Source organism: Mauremys mutica, chromosome 14, assembly GCF_020497125.1.
Source record: "Mauremys mutica isolate MM-2020 ecotype Southern chromosome 14, ASM2049712v1, whole genome shotgun sequence".
NCBI lineage: Eukaryota > Metazoa > Chordata > Testudines > Geoemydidae > Mauremys > Mauremys mutica.
Window position 1 is genome coordinate 45,865,419 of NC_059085.1, and position 19,637 is coordinate 45,885,055.

Genomic DNA, 19,637 nt, shown 5'->3' on the forward strand with positions numbered 1-19,637 from the left:
TGAGGTCTTGCAGGTCCAGAATGGGTCTCAGATCCCCCTTGGCTTTGGGGATCAGAAAATACTGGGAGTGGAATCCCTTGACCCTGTACTCCTGAGGGACTCCCTCCATGGCCCCCACTTGCAGAAGGCTCTGAACCTCCTGGGCGAGCAGTTGCTTGTGAGAAGGGTCCCTGAAGAGGGACGGGGAAGGGCGGGGACCGAAAGAAACCGGAGGGTCTGACCCTGCGCCACAGTGTTGAGGACCCAGCAGTCTGAAGTTATAGAGGCCCATGCAGGGAGGAAAGGAGACAGGCTGTTGGAGAAACACAGGGAAGCAGGATCTGGGGAACAGGTTGGTAGGTCACCCTCAGGCGCACCCTCAAAATGCTGCTTACCGCCCTGTTGGTTGCGGGTGGAGTTCGACTGGGCAGAGGGCACTGGCTGGTGGCCTTGCTGGCGTCTGTAGCCTCTGCTCTTTTTACGGGCAGGCTCCAACCTGGATTGGCTCCCAGAGCCCTGGGGCTGCTGCGGTTTAAGCTGCTTTCTGGCTGGGCCCAGAGTGTAGAGGCCCACGGTCCATAAGGTCGCCCGGGAGTCCTTGAGTCCATGCAGTTTTGTGTCTGTCTGTCCAGCAAATAGAGCTTGGCCATCAAATGTGAGGGTCCTGTATTGACTGTTGGACTGCAGCCCTCCTTATCGAGATAGCCGAAGCCATGGTTCTGGCCGCAGAGTCTACTGCGTCTGAGGCTACCTGGAGGGCTGCTCTGGCTACCACTTTGCCCTCTTCGAGGATCACTTGGAACTTCTTCTTGGGGTCCTCAGGCAGCAAATCCCCTAAATTCCCTCTAAGCTGTGCAGCCACACCACGGCCTATTAAGTGCCGCTCAGGCGCTTAGGGCTGCAGTGGGGGGAGATGCCTCTCCTCCAGCCCTGGACCTGCCGTGGCCCCTACCCAGACCCAGCCCGGCCCTGGACCTGCTGAGGCTAGGGGACAGGCGCCCCAAACCTGCACAGCCCCAAACCTGCTGTGGTGCCCCGGCCCTGACCCAGACCCGGCCTGGCCTGGACCTGCCACAGCCAGGGGAGAGGTGCCTCTCCCCCCCAGCCCAGGTGCTGCTGTGGGGAGAGAAAGCTGCGGGGGAGTCCTCTTTCCCCACCGTAGCCCCGGGAAGCCCCACTGCACCCCAAGCCCCTCATCCCCAGCCCCATCCCAGAGCCCACACCCCTAGCTGGAACCATCACCCCCACGCACCCGAATCCCTCTGCCTTAGCCCTGAGCCCCTCATCTCCAGCCCCACCCCCGAGCCCACACCCCCACCCCCGCACTCCAACCTTCTGCCCCAGCCCTGAGCCCCCTCCCGCGCTCCGAACCCCTCGGCCCCACTCTGCCACATGAATTTTGTTATGTGCACCATTTGGAGGTGACGTGGGGAAAAATTAGAGGGAACACTGGGCCACACCTGATAAAGGTGCCTGCAGTTAGAAATGGCTTGTCTGCATGACACTGATTGCTTACAGCTACTGTTCTCTACAGATATCAGGCAAAGTGTGTGAAATCTTTAAATCTTTAACAAATCTCTCATTAATCCCAGCTAAGTAGATTAAAACCTACTGCAGGCTTTAAAAGGAAGCAAGCTGCTCAGTTGTAGGGCACTGAAAATATACATGGTGGAAAAACAGTCAAACAGATTGGCTTACAAATACTAGGAAGTAAGAGGCTTTCATGCAAGTAGTACCTAAGGAGGAACAGAGCAGGATGTTCCCAGTGCTCAGAGTACTTCTGATTCTTCTTGTGGATCAAGTGTGCAAAAGTATGTGCAAGGGTGCAGGCTGTTCAAGAATTCTTTCTGTAATATGTTCAGGTGTTGAGGTAGGGCCCAGCTTGATGTTAAAGCCCTGAATTTCAGAAAGGCCTGAATATAGCCCTCTGTTACTGTACCTACAGGTCTATTCAGATACATGGAACTTTCACCATCTGATTTGTGGGTGCAATGGGTAGTTAAATACCTAAAGACTGTAAAATGCACCCAGCACTGGAAGGTGCTTTGGTAATTGAAAAGGAAGCTGAGATTTTGTGGGATCAAACTCTCAGTAGGATTTGTTTCAATTATAACTGAAGTCGTGGATTTATTCATCAAAATCTTCTGTTCCTTTTTGAAGTTTAGACTGTTTATTACAGCTTTTTAAGAAAAAATTGTGAATGGAAATTCCTAAAAACATTTTATTTTTACGTTTAATAAATTCAGGGGAAAACCCCTCATAGTTCATGTTTTAGAATCCAGCTGTGTAGTTTGGGGCATGTTGTCCTTCAGCGACTCCCTTTTTATTTTTATACTCTCCCTCTTTTTTCACCTGTCTGTGTCCCTGCCCTTTCTCCCACTGTGTGTTTGCTGGTCCTTCTCCGTTAGTGGGAGAACTGGAACTGTGAATGTTGGCACTTATATGTCTTAAATCTGCCCAGAGTCCTTAGCCCCGGGATTTCAAAGAAACCACCATGACTGTTGGCAGTGAGAATTCTGGGTTGAGATCTGATGCCACGGGGTGTCATGTGGCTGAACAGAAACAATGAAGATTGCTCATCGGGATTGAAGGTGACAAGCAAGGGAACTAGCAGGTTTGCTGAGCTAAGTGAGAAGAAAGGTTGATCAAGAGACTGTTTGTGGGATGTCACTGGAATTTTGAAGAAGCAATGTTGACTGACTGACTAGGCTGAATGCATCAGACTCATTTCTGCATGACCATACCCACATCTGAGCCCAGCTTTGTAGAAGTTGAAGGCTCCTGCAATCCTCTCTTCTGCTGCTTACCTTCTGTGTTCCCAGGAATGCAGAGTCTTTAGTGCAAGCTACCTTAGTTCACAATCTCATGGGTCTGCACCGCTGTGGTTGATGGTGTTCAGTCAGTGGAGCCAAAGGAAGCGGTCCTGTTTTGTACCATATGCTCTGAGAGAGGCCAGAACAGTGATCTGAATGTGGATGATACAACTAAGCTCTTGATTTGCTGCACATTTATTTCCTATATGTTAGAGGAAGAGAAGCTCATTGAAGGTTATAATCCTGCTATGGCAATTGTTCTGTTAAAAACACAGGCACTTCTAGTTAAACTGACCTTTTCTCCAGCCACATCAAGGAAATGGCTGAAAAATGTTCCTAATACAGTAAATAGTTCTTGTCATTTTCCTCAGACGACCACAGGATATTGTAGTTAAATGCTGAGATCTGCCCAGCCTGCTCCCCAAATGCTCAGTTTCCTGGCCCTGCAAATTGCCTAAGGGTGCAATAAGTAGGTTAATACTTGCTTTAGGGTTAGCCTGAGGGTTGTCATTCCCAGTAGGCAGAGCCGAGTTCAGTTTGTGGCGGTTGTGTGTGTCTGTGAGCTCATGCACATATGAGCCTGCAAGGTGATTTTCATTTGCTCCCATTTTGTTATTGTATGATGTTCTCTTGTCATTTTTACCGCAGCAGTGGTGACAGCTATGTTTGTTACAGACAGACCCCTACCTACACACACCCACCCTTGTTGATTATTAAATGGTTGCTTTTTTGCTGCACTTTGCTTTTTGTCTCTCCTCTGTGTTCATTAGTTCCTACTATTGTCCTGCCCAATTTCTGACTCCTTGGTTGGGAGCAAGAGACAAGGAGAGAGAAGTGGAGGAAATGCAAACGTGGAGTTTGCGTCTCTGATTGTGACTGCTGACTGCACAGACAACCTTATTACAACAAGAGGAAATGGATGCTGGAGTGTCTTACACTTCCTAGCCATAGCCTACATGCTGGATTCTCTCCTGGCTAACTAAGGACAAAACCCAGCTGCAATGCACTGGCAGCAGAATGTCTGCCTGGAGGAGGGTTGCAATGGCACAAGGCACCTGAAACCGCCATTATTTTGCTTAGGGGCCCAGAGCCAGCCAGTGCTGTCCCAAAAGTGGGCACCACCAGCCAGGGGCCCAGGAAATGCATCAGATCAGCATATCTCCTAGGCAGCATATCACCAGCGAGGTGTCTGTGGAACCCAGAATGTAAGTTAAAGCTCTTTCCTGGAGAATCCCTGTGAAGAGCAGCTTCCTCCACTGGCTTAGGGGATGCAAATTGCATACCCAGCCTGTCTTAACGGGGTGAATCGAGTACCACATAGTCCCCTCCTGCATAAAGCCTGTGGGAGAGGAAGACTCACCTGTAAATCTCAAGGGGTGTGTTAGCTTGACAGTCTGCTGAATCTTCACCTTGGAGAGGAAGGGCTGGTAGCTGTGCAGACAGTACAAGGCGCATGGCTTGCCAAATGCTTTACTGGGCTGAGATCTGTAGGAAAACACCCTACAGCTCCCTGTCCCACAAGAGAGATTCCCTCTATGCTACCTCAAATCCCCACCACTCCAGCTCCAGTCGCCTGGCACAACATCCTACTGTGCAGCCATTGATTTGCCCTTGACAGCCCAGCACCCTGACCCCTTAGTGATATCCTATTTTGCACCATAAGCTACTGTGCCTTGAAAGGGGGCCATTAGCCATTTTGAAACTGCTGTGGGGTCCTTGACTCCTTCCTTTTTCCTGGGCACACTGTCTTCTGAGCCCCCACACAGCAGCCACCAAGGAGATGGGGATAACTAGGTGGTGGTGCAGAATGCTACCACCTATCTGCCTACTCCCTCCCCAACCTATTCTTGTCGATTTTTTTTGTGATTTTGCTCCCCTTTGCACCATGCATTGAATGGGAGCATCTGGGTTCCTGTGTGGATGGTCACGGCCATATAGCTGGTGTCTCTTTACCATGCCCTGCATACTAAAGACAGTGACTGTGTATACAGGGCTTTTGCATGGGGCCCTATAGCCTTTCTGCACCCTGCCTCACTAGTGTCCTTAGGAAGAGGCTCTGCCAAGCCATACAGTGGCATGGAGGGGAGAGGGAGGGATTGGGGCTAAATCCCATCCGGGATTCTTCCTGACCTACACAATCAGGAACAGCTGAATGTAAGCTTCAAAAGAGCTGTTGTCATGAGAGGCCAACCCTGGGGTTTGCTGACCAGAAGCAGAAGCTCCGAGATGCAAGAGTTGCTCTGTTTATGGTGGGGTTTTTATTGCTTGCTAGAGTTTTTAGACTGTTCAGCTGCAGGAAGGAAATGTGGCCAGAGACTTGGTATTTTGTCAGCTGAATCCTGTAAATTAGCAGTAGCTTCTAGAGACTATGTCTTATTGCTTAACCTGGGCCACCTGCGCACATTCTCTCTGGCTGCTATGAGTCATGGCACAATGACATGTCTCTGATTTCTGTCTTTCTTCTGCCGGGGTCCTTTTTCACTGGTATTTTAATTTGTTTCAGTGTCACTCCACCACAGCAAATGATGGAGCAAGAAGAACTGAGAGTTCAACTGGCATCTAAAGAGCAGCTTATTCATCAGGTAAATGTCCATCTGAGGGAGGCAAATCACAGCCAGGAAAAGTCAAAAGCAGAGGTAGGTTCTGCCTTGCTTGCAGGTACCATGTCTCTGCTCTGAATGAACCATACAGGAAGATGTCTGCACAGGTGTTTCTTGCAACTCAACTGCTTGTAGCACTGCTGGGAAGCCTAGCTTTGTGAATCCTAAAAGAGTCCAGCCCATCACAGATGATGACCACTTACAATTGGCATTGGGAAAGGAATAGCTGGTGGAGGTGAAAGATTCAGATTCCAGGCCACTGATTTACAGTGAGACAAGAGGACACTGTGCTGAAAGGATTCCTCAAGTGACGGAGTGACCATAGATTGTGGCTAGTGGTCACTGGGTTGATGGGGGAGGGGGGTGATCACTGAATCTGATCACAGGTAAAGAAAGGAAAGGAAAGGATCTCCAGAGGCAAGTTAAGAGGAGTTGTAACCACATAGACAGTAGCACTGTGATTGAAACAGACCCTCACAATTCCCATTGTTAAATCAAGCTAGTCATTTTGGTAGATCTTCCATGGAGGGAACATGAAAACCTCTGCTCAGTGCAGAGCGGCAGTCAAAAAGGCTAACAATGTTAGGAACTATTAGGAAAGGGATAGATAATAAGATAGAAGATATCATATGCCACTATATAAATCCATTGTATGCCCACACATTGAATATTGCTTGCAGCTCTGGTCACCCTATCTCAAAAAAGATTGATTAGAATTAGAAAAGGTGTAGAGAAGGGCAACAAAAATGATTAGGAGTGTGGAGCAACTTTCATATGAGGAGAGATTAAAAAGACCGAGACTGTTCAGCTTAGAAAAGAGATAACTGCGGGGGACATAACAGAGGTCTGTAAAACCATGAATAGTGTGGAGAAAGTGAATAAGGAAGTGTTATTTCACAAAACTCAAGAACCAGGGGTTACCCAATGAAATTAATAGGCAGCAGGTTTAAAACAAACACAAGTTCTTCACTCAGTGCACGGTCAAGTTGTGAAACTCGTTGCCCAGGGATGTTGTGACAGCTAAAAGTGTAACTGGGTTCAAAAAAGCATTAGAGAAGCTCATGGGGGATAGATCCGTCAGTGTCTATTAGTCAGGATGGGCAGGGATGGTGTCCCTAGCCTGTTATTGCCAGAAGCTGACAATGGGTGACAGAGGATGGATCACTTGATGATTACCTGTTCTGTTCATTCCTTCTGGGGCACCTGGCACTGGCCACCATCAGCAGACTGGATACTGGGCTAGATGGACCTTTGGTCTGACCCAGTAGGGCTGTTCTTATCTGCAAAAGGTACATTGCCCTCATTTGTGAGAGAATGTGTTGGCTAAGATGATCAGGTGATACAAGATAAGATGTAGCCCCATGCTCTGGGTGTCCCTAAACCTCTGACTGCTAGAAGATGGGACTGATGACAGAGGATGGATCACTCAATAATTGCTCTGTTCTGTTCTCTCCCTCTGAAGCATCTGGCACTGGCCACTGTCGAAAGACAGGGCTAGATGGACCATTGGTCTGACCCAGTATGGCCATTCTTATGTTCTTACTTTCTTATATATCTTTAAATATGCATATAGCTAACTACCAAGCGGTGATGGCCAGGTATCAGTTTCAGTTGTGGGAGAAGATGGCTTTTTGCACAAGCATCTACCAGAGGACTAAAGGAAGTTGACATCATCCATTATTAATGAAGGCCAAAATATAGCTAGACATGCCCTTACGGCATCATTTGCCATATCTGATGCTGTCTCTAGTTCATTGGCAACAGCAATAACTCTATGTAGACATGCTTGGGTACATTACTCTTCTCTCCCACCGGGTCAGGGCCAAAATAGAAGATTTACCCTTCGACGGAGATGGTTTATTTAGTGTTAAGACTGATGACACATTGGTAAGCTGAAGGAAACTCTGTTACAGCTAGGTCTCAAGGACTCATGCCACCTTACAGAAGAACTTGTATGCCAGTGTTCAGATATCACAGACAGCGCATACCACCTTCTTCATCCACTTCTTATCAGAAGAGGCAACTGTACCATCAGCAGCACTATCAGCAACAAACATTCTCAGATACGTGACCGGAAGAAACACTTCAAACCTCATATGAGGACAAAAGAATCCCTCAGCCATCCCTAAGCCTTTACCATATGCCAAGCCTCAGGTTTGACCCTGGTAGTTGAGACCTTCAAACCAATTTTAGTAAATCAATTTGGGAACCCTCTGTCCAAATTTTACAATTCTTGAGCAACTATCATCTTGGACTTAATGGGTTTTAGATATAGTAAAAGAAAGTTTTACTGTCCCATTCAGATCACACCCTCTGTACAAATCCCTCCCTCCCTCTTCAGGGACCCCTCCCACAGGAGAGTGTTATGGATAGAAGTACAAGCTCTTCTGAGCATGGTTGCTATAAAATAAGTTCCCTTGGCTGCCAGAAACAAAAGATTCTACTCCCATTCTTTTCTAATCGCCAAAGAGGAGGGAGACCTCAGACTGATTTTAGATCTCTGGGATCTAAACAAATATATCAGGAAGTTTCCATTCAGGATGTGTCATAAACAAACAGATCAGGGTTAAGGTCTCTTTTACCTGGAAAGGGTTAACAAGCTCAGTAACCTGAGAAACACCTGACCAGAGGACCAATCAAGGGACAGGATAATTTCAAATCTCTGTGGAGGGAAGCCTTTGTCTGTGTTCCTTGTTGGCTCTGCGTGCTCTCTTTTTGGGTCTAAGAGAGGCCAGACATGTCTCCAAGTTCTCCTGGAGTAGTTCCTACTATCCAATAGTGAGTATTAATTAGAAAGGCGGATTAGTCTTATAATTTGATTTCTACATTTGCAATTGTGTGTTTGCTATAGAATTTCTTTACTTCTGTACTGGTATTGCTTTTACTGAGAAAGAAAGGAGGGGGGATTCTCTCCAGAGATGGATAAGTTTAGACCCTGTATTTTTGCATCTTGGTAATACAGAGATAGTGTACTTTTTTCTTTCTTTAATAAATTCTTTTCTTTGGACTTGGTTAATTCCTTCTCTTGTGGAGATTTAAGGGAAGGGGAGGGGGGAAGAGTGAGTTCCTCCTGAGGTTGATTCACAGGGTTGAATCGGTGTGAATCTCTCCAGAGTGGCTAGGAGAGAGGGAGGGGGGAAGTGGGCTGCTTCCCTGTGTGTAGAGATTCAGGGAGATTGAATCTGTGTTCCCCAGGGGAAGTTTGGGGAAGGACTGTGTCCCAATACACGTACATTATTGGGTGGTGGCAGCTTTTACCAGATCTAAACTAGGATTTAAGTTTAGATAAATCCATGCAGGTCCCCATATTGGAACCCAACAGCTCCAAGTGGGGGTGAGACCTATGACAGGATGCTTTCCTGGGATCTAATTATTCTGCTCTAGATTGGTTTGTTGCTCTTGAACTCAGAGGCATATTTCCACATTCCCATTAGACCATCCCACCAAAAGTACTTGTGCTTTGTCCTTCATTTATACCACTTTCAATGCAGAGTCCTACCTTTCAGTCTCTCCACTTCGCCCAGAGTATTTACAAATGTTTAGCTCCAGTAGTGGCACATCTAAGAAAGCAAGGTTATTCTGTATTCCTGTATTTAGATGATTAGTTGCTGAAGGACCAATCCAAAGAAGAATTAGGCAACCATTCAGAACACTTATTCTCTATTTGGAACCCTGGGTCTCATCATAAACAAACAAAAAAAAAACACTTCTCATTTCCTTCATAGGGGAGCCCTTCGACTCTGTCAAAGGAAGGGCCTTTCTGCTGGAGGAGAGGGGTTTGAAAATAGCAGATTCCATACCTTCACTGATGACACCCAGTTCATATGGCAGGGCTTTTTCTGAAGCCACTGGGACTAATGGGATCGATGACATCTGTAACACCTATGCCAGACTCAGAATGAGGCCTCTGCAGCATTGAGTCCTGAAGAATTTCTATCCCAGTATGGCCAGCATGCTGAAGAGGATTACAGTACCGCCTGAAACTCTTCATTCTCTAACACAGTAGTTACATCTGCAGAATGTGCCCAAGGAAGTATTCAACCCATCTCAGCCAAAGTTAATAGTAACCATGGATGCATCCAAGGTAGGCACATCTTGACACTCAGGTAGTAAAGGGTCTTTGGAGCCTCAAAGAATCCCAGTTACACATAAATGTATTGGAGCTACGGGCAATCCATTTGGCCCACAAAATGTTTCTCCTTCAGATACGCAATACAGTTATCCAGGTTGCCATGAACAACATGGCTGCAGTTTATTATGTGAACAAACAAGGAAGGACTTATTTGACCCACCTATTCAACAAAACAATAGAGCTGTGGGATTGGTGCATACAGTACAACATTTACCTGATTGCCTTACATATTGTAGAAGAACACAACAAGTTAGCAGATTGACTCAGCAGAGAATTGTCACAAATGAACAGATGGCCCCCAAAGAATTCATTCATTCGGGATATCTTCAAACATTGGTGATTCTTGACAGCAGACCTGTTTGCCACCACACTCAATGCAAAATGCCCTCTTTTCTGCTTAGAAGCAGGAGTGGACAGTCAATCTTTGACAGACACATTTCTCCCCCACTTGGGGAATGGCTCTCATGTATGCATTTCCCCCATTCCCTTTAATTCCCAAAGTTCTAAACAAAGTAAAGCATGATTCTGCCAGGATGACTGTAATCACTCTAGTGTGGCTGAGACACAATGGTATGCCGACCTACTCCACTTATCCCATGGCAATTACAGGACTCTGCCATTATTGATGGACCTATTTTCACAGCCACAGGGAAAAGTGCTCCATCCAGACCCAAATTGTTACCTCTAACAGCTTGGGTGAAAGGACTTGGATGGGAATAGAGCGCTCATGCTCCACTGAGGTTCAGTGAATTTTATTAATGCTAGGAAATTCTCTGCTAGAAAGTGTTATGACTTCAAATGGAAAAGATTCATGATATGGGCAGAAAATGGAAATGTAGATCCAGTTTCAGCCCCCATTCAGATGGTCTTAGAACAGGGGTCGGCAACCTACGGCATGCGTGCCACCTTTGGCACGCAAGCCGATTTTGCCTGGCACGTGGCTGCCAGCCGGGGTCCCAGCTGCCGGCCCCACTCAGCTGCTGCCGGCTAAGTGAACGGAACCCCAGGCCGGCAGGAGGCTGAGCGGGGCCGGCGGCCAGGACCCCAGACTGGTGGCAGGCGTGCCCCCCCGGCTTCCCTCTCACCGCACTCAGGTTCTGCGCATGGCTGGCCCCTGGGCAGGCTGGCCCCTGGGGTCTATAAAGGCTTGTTGGGATTTGCCCCTCAATGAACCGATGTGCAAGGGGCGGGGGGGGGGGGGGGCAAGGTGGAAGTTTCACCTAGGGCGCAAAATATCCTTGCACTGGCCCTGCCCCAGGGGGTGCGTGCACCCCAGGTTATGAACCACTGCACTAAACTGATAAGATCTGCATTTTAATTTTATTTTAAATGAAGCTTCTTAAACATTTTAAAAAGCTTGTTTACTTTACATACAACAATAGTTTATAGATGTATAGAGAGACACCTTCTAAAAACGTTAAAATGTATTACCAGCACGTGAAACCTTAAATTAGAGTGAATAAATGAAGACTTGGCACATCACTTCTGAAAGGTTGCCGACCCCTGTCTTAGAATATCTGTTACATTTAGAAACGGGGTCTATCGCTATCACCTGTTAGAGTACACTTAGTGGCTATTTCATCATACATACACGTATTAGGGACAAACCCATTTTCTCACATGACCTAGTGGAGAGATTTTTGAAGGGTCTGCTGAACCTTTATCCATTCACCAGAGACCTTGTCCTCTTGGAATTTGAATTTAGCACCGACTCAAATGAGGCTTTTGAGCTATTATGAAATTGCTATTATAAAAGCTGGTTTTAAGGAAAGGTGAAATAGGGAGCAATCATTTCCGGTATATGAATTAGTGATCTGTAAGCACTAATGGCAGATTCCCCCTATTCTATTTTCCATCAGGAGAAGGTGGTCCTTAGGCCAAAAATTCCAAAAATTGTTTACGATTTCCATGTAAATCAGTATATAAATTTACCTCTATTTTTTCCAAACCTCATATAAGTAAGGGAGATGTTAGATTACATTCTTTAAATGCAAAAAGAATACAGTCATGTTACCTGGATAGAACTCAGGACTTTAGATCTTCTCCTAAGTTCTTTATCTCTTATACCAGCTATTCAAAGGGTAGGACCATTTCAGCACAATCATTATCTAGATGGGTCAGACTTTGTATAGAGCAGTGCTATAGGGCAGCTTTGCTTTCCCCTCCAGGTCCCGTTAGAGCTCAGAGTATCAGGGAATGGCTTCATCTCCAACAGTTTTCAAGCACATTCCCATTATTGACATTTGCAAGGCCTCTTTGTCTCGCTTCCGTATTGAGGTACTGCTCACCAAACGTTCCAAGGAAGGGAGGATGCAGAGGGCACTCGAAGAAATGAAGGTTACTTGCTTGTAACTGGAGTTCTTTGAGACACACTCTGCACATTCACACTCCCCGCCTGCCTTCCGTGCTTCTGCAGAATCCTAATTGTAACATTACTCAGTATTTCCTATTAGCATTTTGAAGGAACTGAGGTGGCAACTGTGCCAATGCTCCTTCTGTGGCCACGCCCCTGACTGGCACAAGCACTGGGCACAGGAGGGAAGGGATGAGATGCCTCTAAAAGGCACTGCTCTAGAAGGTTCCACTGTCCTAGCTGCACCAGGCTGGTGCATCCTAAGGGTGGGAATAGGCAGAGGGCATTCAAAGAAGAACTCCAGGTACAAGTAACCTCCATTTTCCAGTCTTGTTGATGACCCTTATGGGGCCAATATGTTTTCATGTGATGGAATTTCTGGGTTTTAATTTGCTTTTTTTTAAACTAGGATGTTTGTGCAACTTTACTTTGTCCCCGTTGTGTGTATGAATCACGATAGTCGTTAATTACACCATCATGTACTATTTTTTCCACAGGATACCTGCTCCAATCAGTGCACAGGATAGACAGTGCTCTGGGAAAGAATCAGGGTAGTGCAGTTAATGATGCTGATTTCTGTAGAATGCTGCCTTGTTTGTTGCAGAAGTGAAGTGAATGAGGGAAGGGACTGCAAGAGGGTCTCATGGTTCAGGCAGCTGAATGTCAGCCTCTGCCACATAGTACCTGTATTATTTTGGGCAAGTCACTTAAATCACATTTTTCAGTTGCCCATTAATTGTGTGTTCCTCATTTTCTAGACTGCCCAACTTGAAACACCTGAAGTCTGATTTGCAGAAGTATTGAGCACTCACAATTGCAACCGAAGTCAATGGGCACTGTGCTTTGAACATATAAAAAGTGCTATAAAGTGAAATATTAGGCACTAGATGTCTCAAATTGAATACCTAAAATTAGTGGAAGCTTATGACAATTTTGGTCTTAATTTCTCTCTGCCTCTATTCCTCATCTGTAAAATGGGAATAATTATACCCCTTTTCCCTCCCAGGGGTGTTGTGAATATAAATTGATTGATGTTTGTGAAGCACTCAGATATTATAGCAATAAGCACTTGTGATGGGATGTACTTAGCGTTACCACCTTTGAAATGCAAAAAAACCAGCACTCCCCCCTCCCGACAAGGTAAGCCCACCACAACCCCAACTACAAGGTAACTCTGCAACTCCCCCCTTTCAACAGCCACTTATAGTCTCTAGAGAGATAACACATATAGATAAGATTGATGATAAACGGACGTTTGTATTATCAGCATGTTTTGCCAGCCAGTCTTTGTAGTCTGTTTTGTTTAGCCAGTTGCCATTGAATGTGCAGTTTCTGATGCGAGCCTTTTTTTTTTTTTCGGGAGTGTAGTAGGATCACTCGCACCATCCCCCTGATCTTTGATTATTTAATATGCCTCACACAACTCCTCACTCTCACATGCCTCAAACCCTCTCTCACACATGCACACACGATGATGGGCAGGCAGCTGCTGTATTTTCAGCAGTTTTCATCTGTCATCACTTAAACTGGGAAGTCGGAACACTACAGCATCTTTAGCTGGACACAGAAACTTTTACCATTCGCTATCCCTGTGTATTGTGATGATGATGCAAATCTTTAGACCCACGTGAAAAAACTCAGAAGATTAAATTATTTTTCTGGCAACTAGTAAATCCATAAAAAAACTGACCAGGCTAGTCAAATACCAGCTGGTTATAACCCTAGGCGTACTGGAGCCTTTGAGGCCCCCTGCTGGAGGGCTCATGGCCCTACCATACCCTGCCCCAGAAAAGGAGCAGTGATAGTAGGTCCTCCAGTCCTGCCTAGAAAGGCTGCAGGGAAGCAGCCAATCAGAGCGCAGCAGATTCAGTTAAAAGGAGCTGCAGGGCCTGAGCAGGTCAGTTGCTGGCTGGGACCAGAAGGGTGAGGAAGGAGTGGAAGGCTGTGAAATTCCACAGATAAAGAGACTGGAGAGAAATCCTGCTCAAGCAGGAACAGGACTGGAAAGCTCTCCAGGTGCAGAGACTTGAGAAATTAAAAAGGGGGCAGAGACTGTTACAAGCTTTCTAGGCAAAGAGGCCTGGGAGAAGACCCTGAGAAATCAGGACAGGGATGGAGCAACTCTTCAGGCAAGGAGGCCTGGGAGAGACCCTGCTCAAACAGGGAACAGACAGAGTTGCCAAGTAGGTGATGGGACAGAGTGGGAAGCAGCCCAGGTAGGGTGACCAGATAGCACCTGTGAAAAATAGGGACAGGATGGGGGGTAATAGGTGACTATATAAGACAGCCCCGAATATTGGGACTGTCCCTATAAAATTGGGACATCTGGTCACCCTAAGCCCAGCCAATTCAGTAGCAGCAGCTATTAAAGCAGCCTATGGCTGCTATTTGCAGGGTCCCTAGTTTGGAACCCAGAGTAGTGGGTGGGCCCGAATCCCCCCACCACCACCACCTGCCACTGGGGAAGTGACCTACGCCCCACGAAGGTGATAAGACTCAGCACTAAAAGTGCAAGAAAAGGGCTAGAATTTAAACAGACCTACAGTCAGAGAGAGTGCCAACCATTTGTTGGCCTGTGTTACCCCAGAAGGGGCAACAGCCAATGGGAGGGCGCCCTTGAGAGGTGAGCATGTCCCATCATGGCACCACAGAAAATCACATGAGGAAATTAATAACTCTGTATTCTGTGCAGGGTTTGGATGGTGTGTAATAAATAAGGCTGGAGCCACACACTGAATGATGAGAATAAAAAGAAATAATGAATAGTTACCCATTCTTTGAGCAGTATCGATCCTCTACACTCAGAGACAGGGGTCCTGTGGAAAAACAGCACATGATCATGTAATTAAAGACTGTATCATAATGAATATGCACCGGGGGCCAAATTAAGGTCACATGGGCAATCTTAATGCTGGCATTTGCAAACTTTTTGTGTGCTTGACTTTGCAACCTTAGTGTTCTTTTAAAATAACTCTGTTGTATGTAATATTTTTTAAATGAAGGAATTACATCTGTTCTCATGAATGTTTTCATTCTCACTCCAGCTAATGAAAATTGTACTGGTCAGGCATTCTTTGAAAGCCTTTCTCAATAGTTAATGTTAATAGAGCATTCTCTCGGCTATTAATCTGAAGATAATAACAGGCCCATTTCTTAAGTACACACAGAAGAAGGAGAAGAAGAAATACTGGCTATGACACAAAATGAATTGTCTTCCTCCATGCCCTTGTAACCTAGGGCATGTAGTGCAGGCTGGCAGCCATTGCGTTACAGATTTAAAAGTGCTGGAATCTCTCAGTTCCGTAGCATGTGGCCTGATGGATTGGTGAGTAATGTACTTGAGGAGTGCATTACTAAGCTCCAGACTAATGGCTAGCTGTTGCCAATGGCTCTTGCTACAGATCATTCATTGTGCTATTCATAAGCTCTCTGCCAGTCTGTGTTCTGGCACTCATGCTGCCCGTGCTGAACACCACCTGTCTTCCTGCTTGACCCCAGGAAAGTATTTCCCAAGTTTTCTCACGATTGATAGTAGAAAACAGGAGGCGACAGTGCAATGGAGCCTTTCTTCTCACATGCACTTCTGGAATCTATGGTAGAGGATGGGAAATAAACCTGTCACCAGCTATTTCCAGGATACAGTCACGCTACTTGCTGGGAAATTTGTATCCATGAAATTTCCTCTTTCAAGGAGAATGAAGTTCCAGAGGACAATGAAAAATCTGAGGGAAAGGGACATCATATGTGGTGTATCCGAGTATAGTTTCTGAAAGAGGAGCTAGCCTCCCTCTCTCTCTGATGGCTTATCAACTAATTCCATGCTCCAGTGCAGCCTGGTAGAAATGCCTAAATACAGGCACCAGCATATGCCTCTTGAGTGAGAGAACTGCGGCATATGTATAGCCCAACCTGATGAAGAATACCTGCCTCAATTTCTGGGTTGAATTTTGTTGGCTCAAGCAGATGTTATGTGTTCGAACCTTGGATGTTCTGAATGAGTAACCCATAGAAAATATCTTCCTGGGTATTGACTCCCATCTAGTTTCCTTTTCTTTTCTTTTTAAAACCTGTGATACCAGCGAGGCTCCCGCGTGACAGCATAGGAGATGTAGTCCTCTGTTCCTCCCCCAAGATGATGTAAGCTTCCTCACGCTGCCCCGCCGGGTAGTCTCAACCTGATGTGGAAGTGGGATATTCAGTGTGGCAGCATCGTGCATTTCCATGGCTCATTACGTCCTCGGTGCCTTAGGGCATGTCTACACAACCGCAGCAGCCAACCTCAGCAGGTTTGGGTTAGCGGGACTTGTGCTAGGACTCTAAAAACAGCCTTGTAGGCAGCACTTTGAAGTTGAAGCTTGGGCTCTGATGCCTAGGGAGGGAGGAGGCTTCTGAGCCGGACTTGCAATTTCCAAGTGTGCTATGTGAATGGCTGTTTTTAGAGCGCTAGCGCGAGCCCCATTAGCCCATGTCTGTCAGCCCAGGCTGGGAGGCTCCCTGCTGCAGGCTGTGTAGACATGCCCTGAGTGTATCTGCAAGCATGCCAGTCAGTGCTGCTGGTGGGTTGAGAGTCCAGCTGGACTGAGACCTCTCCCTACTCATTTCACATAGGCCATTGAACGGCCTTCAGAGGGTAGCAGCTTTCAGTCATTGCCCCTTTGAACTGGAGACCTGGAGGTAAAAAGCTGTAATATCTCATTTCCAGTCACCTGAGCCATCTAGTGCCCCTGTTGGCCTCTGTCACAGGCCTTGCTGAGCCAGAAACTTTAACTCTTGCTCTGCTGTCCTGTGCTCTCAGGCTGTGTAATCATACCGTTAGTTTTTATAAAGCTAAAGTTTTGAACTTTAATTTCTTCCTGCCCAGCCTACGGAGGGGAGAAAAGCCTACCTTCTAAGGAATTCCTCCCAGAGGAGGGTCACTGTTGTTTGTCTACTATTAAAACTGCATTAGGGAACCAAAATGGTGTAAACATAGGACTAGAGACCTCTCTGACTGATCAAGAAATGTTTTATTCCACCTATAGAAATATTTTACATTTCAAGGGGGTAATTCTAATTACCTTAACGTGTTTTGGGTTCCTAAGTATAATTCAATGGTAAGAGAAGGTTTTCTTTTCAGTGAGGGCTATTTTCTTTGTGGTGTTCTACAGCTATACTAAGTATAGCTTTTTATTGCCCTGAGCAGAAAGCAAACCCTGGTTCTTTTCAACCGTCACATTAATTGTGCAACCAAAAGTCTCGTAGCACTTTGCACATAGAAACCAGGTGAGGGTTGTGGAGAGTTAGACCATTAAAATGAAAATTCCCAGTATGTTTGTCAATCAGATTATTTGCATGCTCTTTTGGAACATGCTTCCGGTAATAGAGTCAAAACTCTGTTGTTTCTCCTGACCGCTCTTTCTGTCCTCTGTTTTCCTATACAAAATCTGACGGTGGCTTATATTTAACTGAGAATATTCTTTGCTTGCTTCCCTGTCTTCTTGCTTGAGCTTTCTTTCTTTAACAAGCACAACAGCATGCTGCTGTATCTTCAAAGAGGAAATTAATTCCGTCCGCAAAAGGGTCAAGTGCTAGAAAGTGCATAGCAATGCAGTTTGCATGGCAGGATACAGAAGATATGATGCTAATAAGATTCTAAGATGAGAACAGCAGACTGGCTCTAGGGATTCAGATGAAGGGTTCTGTAAATTTTAAAAGAAATGGTCTCCAAAAACTAATGATGTCTGCTTTCCAATTCATTAGTAATGTGGAGCAGGGAGATGGGAGTGAGAAGCGGGCCATGCTTTGAAATATCAAAATGTAACGAGGATGAAAACAGTGAGAGCTCATCTCATTGGGGTCATAAAGCTGGGAGAAGGAGGTAGGCTGTAGGGAAATGTAGTCAGTGTCGAGGGGGAAGGGAATTGTACCATGGTAGGCTGTATGTAGATTTACTGCAGTCATTGTACCAGTGTAGATACAAGGTTCTTATGCTGAAAAAGTGTTGCAATATTTATCAGACTTTTTTCAGTTTTTCTGTTTAAGATTACTTATTGTACAGAGTGTCTGAAGGATTCTAAAAACACAAGTGAATTGTCTTAGCATATTTACAGACGGCTCTTGGTAAACCTTGCCCTTCACCTTTTTGCATTGTGTGCACGAAACTGAGTAACAAGAACCTGAACCTTGTTTATAGTTAATAGTGGGAGAAAAACCCTCAGGCAAAGCCTAATGAACCAAGAGCAATTCTGAGCTCTCCTCTGTAATATCTGCAGAGACTGTGCCTTTGCAAGAGCTGCCTGGACACATCGTGTGACCTTGCTGCTTTACATCATTAAAATTTCCCATTACTGGGATAGTGTTTGCATGGAGGTGCTGTTGTGCAGATATTATGCCGGAGTGGCTCTCCTGCATGCAGAGTTTGTAGCTGACAGAAAAAATGTCTCTCTGCTTGAACAGTTTCCAGAGCTGGGAGGTGTGCAGCAGCAGAGGTTAGCTGTGGCTTTTATTTTGACAAAGCTATTACATTTTGCAGAGTGAGGTTAAGGTTTTCCTCCTATCTTATTTTATTTGTGTGATATTTTCTGATCTGCCCTCTAGCCCTCAGTGACGACTGGTGAGGTTCTGGTGGAGCATCCTCGCATCATCACTAGTGCTTTCAAGCCAATGACAGACTGAGTGGGTCAGTAGTGCCCAGCCGCATAGAGCCCTTCCCGGGGCAGTGGCTCAGAAGGGCAGGCCCTGGTGTGCCAGATCTGAGGCCTGCACAGTCACAGCTACTGTTCTGAGACTGACAGCCTTGGGAACTGAAGTGCAATCATGCTCTCAGGTGCAGTGAGGTGTGCCTGCCACATCCATTGTGCTGGCCTCACTAGTCCTAGACACTCAGTTCAAGCTTTGGTTTTGACTTCGGCAGGACGTTTCTTCACCCCCAGTGAAACTGGGTTATCTGTTTGCTCTACTGTACTTCACTGAAGCTTCTGCTGCTCTTGAGGTTTATTCTTAAAGTGTACAGATCCCATAACTCAATTGTGTGATGTTTGGTCATGTCATCTCAGCACCAAGCCCTACTCCAGATAATGAATCTTTCTTCTTGGAAAAGGTCGGGTTTCAAATCCAGGTATAATAGGCTGGCAGTGTGTGCCTGCAACGCTCCCACCCTATTAGCTGTGTTTTCTTGGTGGAAAAGGTTTCAATGGGTCCTGGTGATTAACTGAGGTGGATGAGGCACTGCTTTCCCTGTATATCAGAGAATGGGAGTGATCTTCTGAGAAGATAGGACCTGGGGTCTGTGGAGAAAGCTTGGGTGAATTTTTGTTACCATTACATCCAAAGCCCAGGAAGTGGGGGAGCTTAAACTGTGTTTGCAGAGCAAGTTGGGAAAGGTACCTGCTCTTATGAAAACCGGAAGCGGCCAGCAGCAGGTCCGGCTCCTAGGTGAGGGGCCAGAGGCTCCGCGTAGTGCCCTCACCCCAAGCACCGGCTCCACACTCCTGGGGGGGTGGGGCCTGTAGGTGAGAACTGTGCAGTGCCGCTTGCACACCTCCGCCTAGGAGTCGGACCTCCTGCTGACTGCTTCTGGGGCGCAGTGCGGTCCATGGTGCCAGGACAGACAGGAAGCCTGCCTTAGCATCACCGCTGACTGGGAGCCACCCGAGGTAAGCCCTCACCCCCACAAACCCGGAGCCCTTTCCTGCACCCCAGACCCCTCATCCCCAGAACCCTGACCCCCTCCTGCATCCCTGCCCCAGCCCAGAGCCCCCTCCCACACCTTGAACCCCTCA

At 46.4% G+C, this 19,637-nt stretch overlaps 1 protein-coding gene across 15 annotated transcripts in view; it reads left to right on the forward strand.

Annotated features, from left to right (window-relative positions):
- Window positions 1–19,637, forward strand: part of PMFBP1 (polyamine modulated factor 1 binding protein 1) — a 333,447-nt gene that overhangs the window by 164,172 nt on the left and 149,638 nt on the right. For 12 of the 15 annotated variants that reach the window (XM_044987514.1, XM_044987515.1, XM_044987511.1 and 9 more), the window contains one exon: window positions 5,296–5,428. In XM_044987514.1, the coding sequence (XP_044843449.1) occupies window positions 5,296–5,428 (133 nt within the window). The remainder of the gene's footprint in view (window positions 1–5,295; window positions 5,429–19,637) is intronic. The other 3 variants (XM_044987520.1, XM_044987512.1, XM_044987525.1) reach the window with 1 other exon arrangement.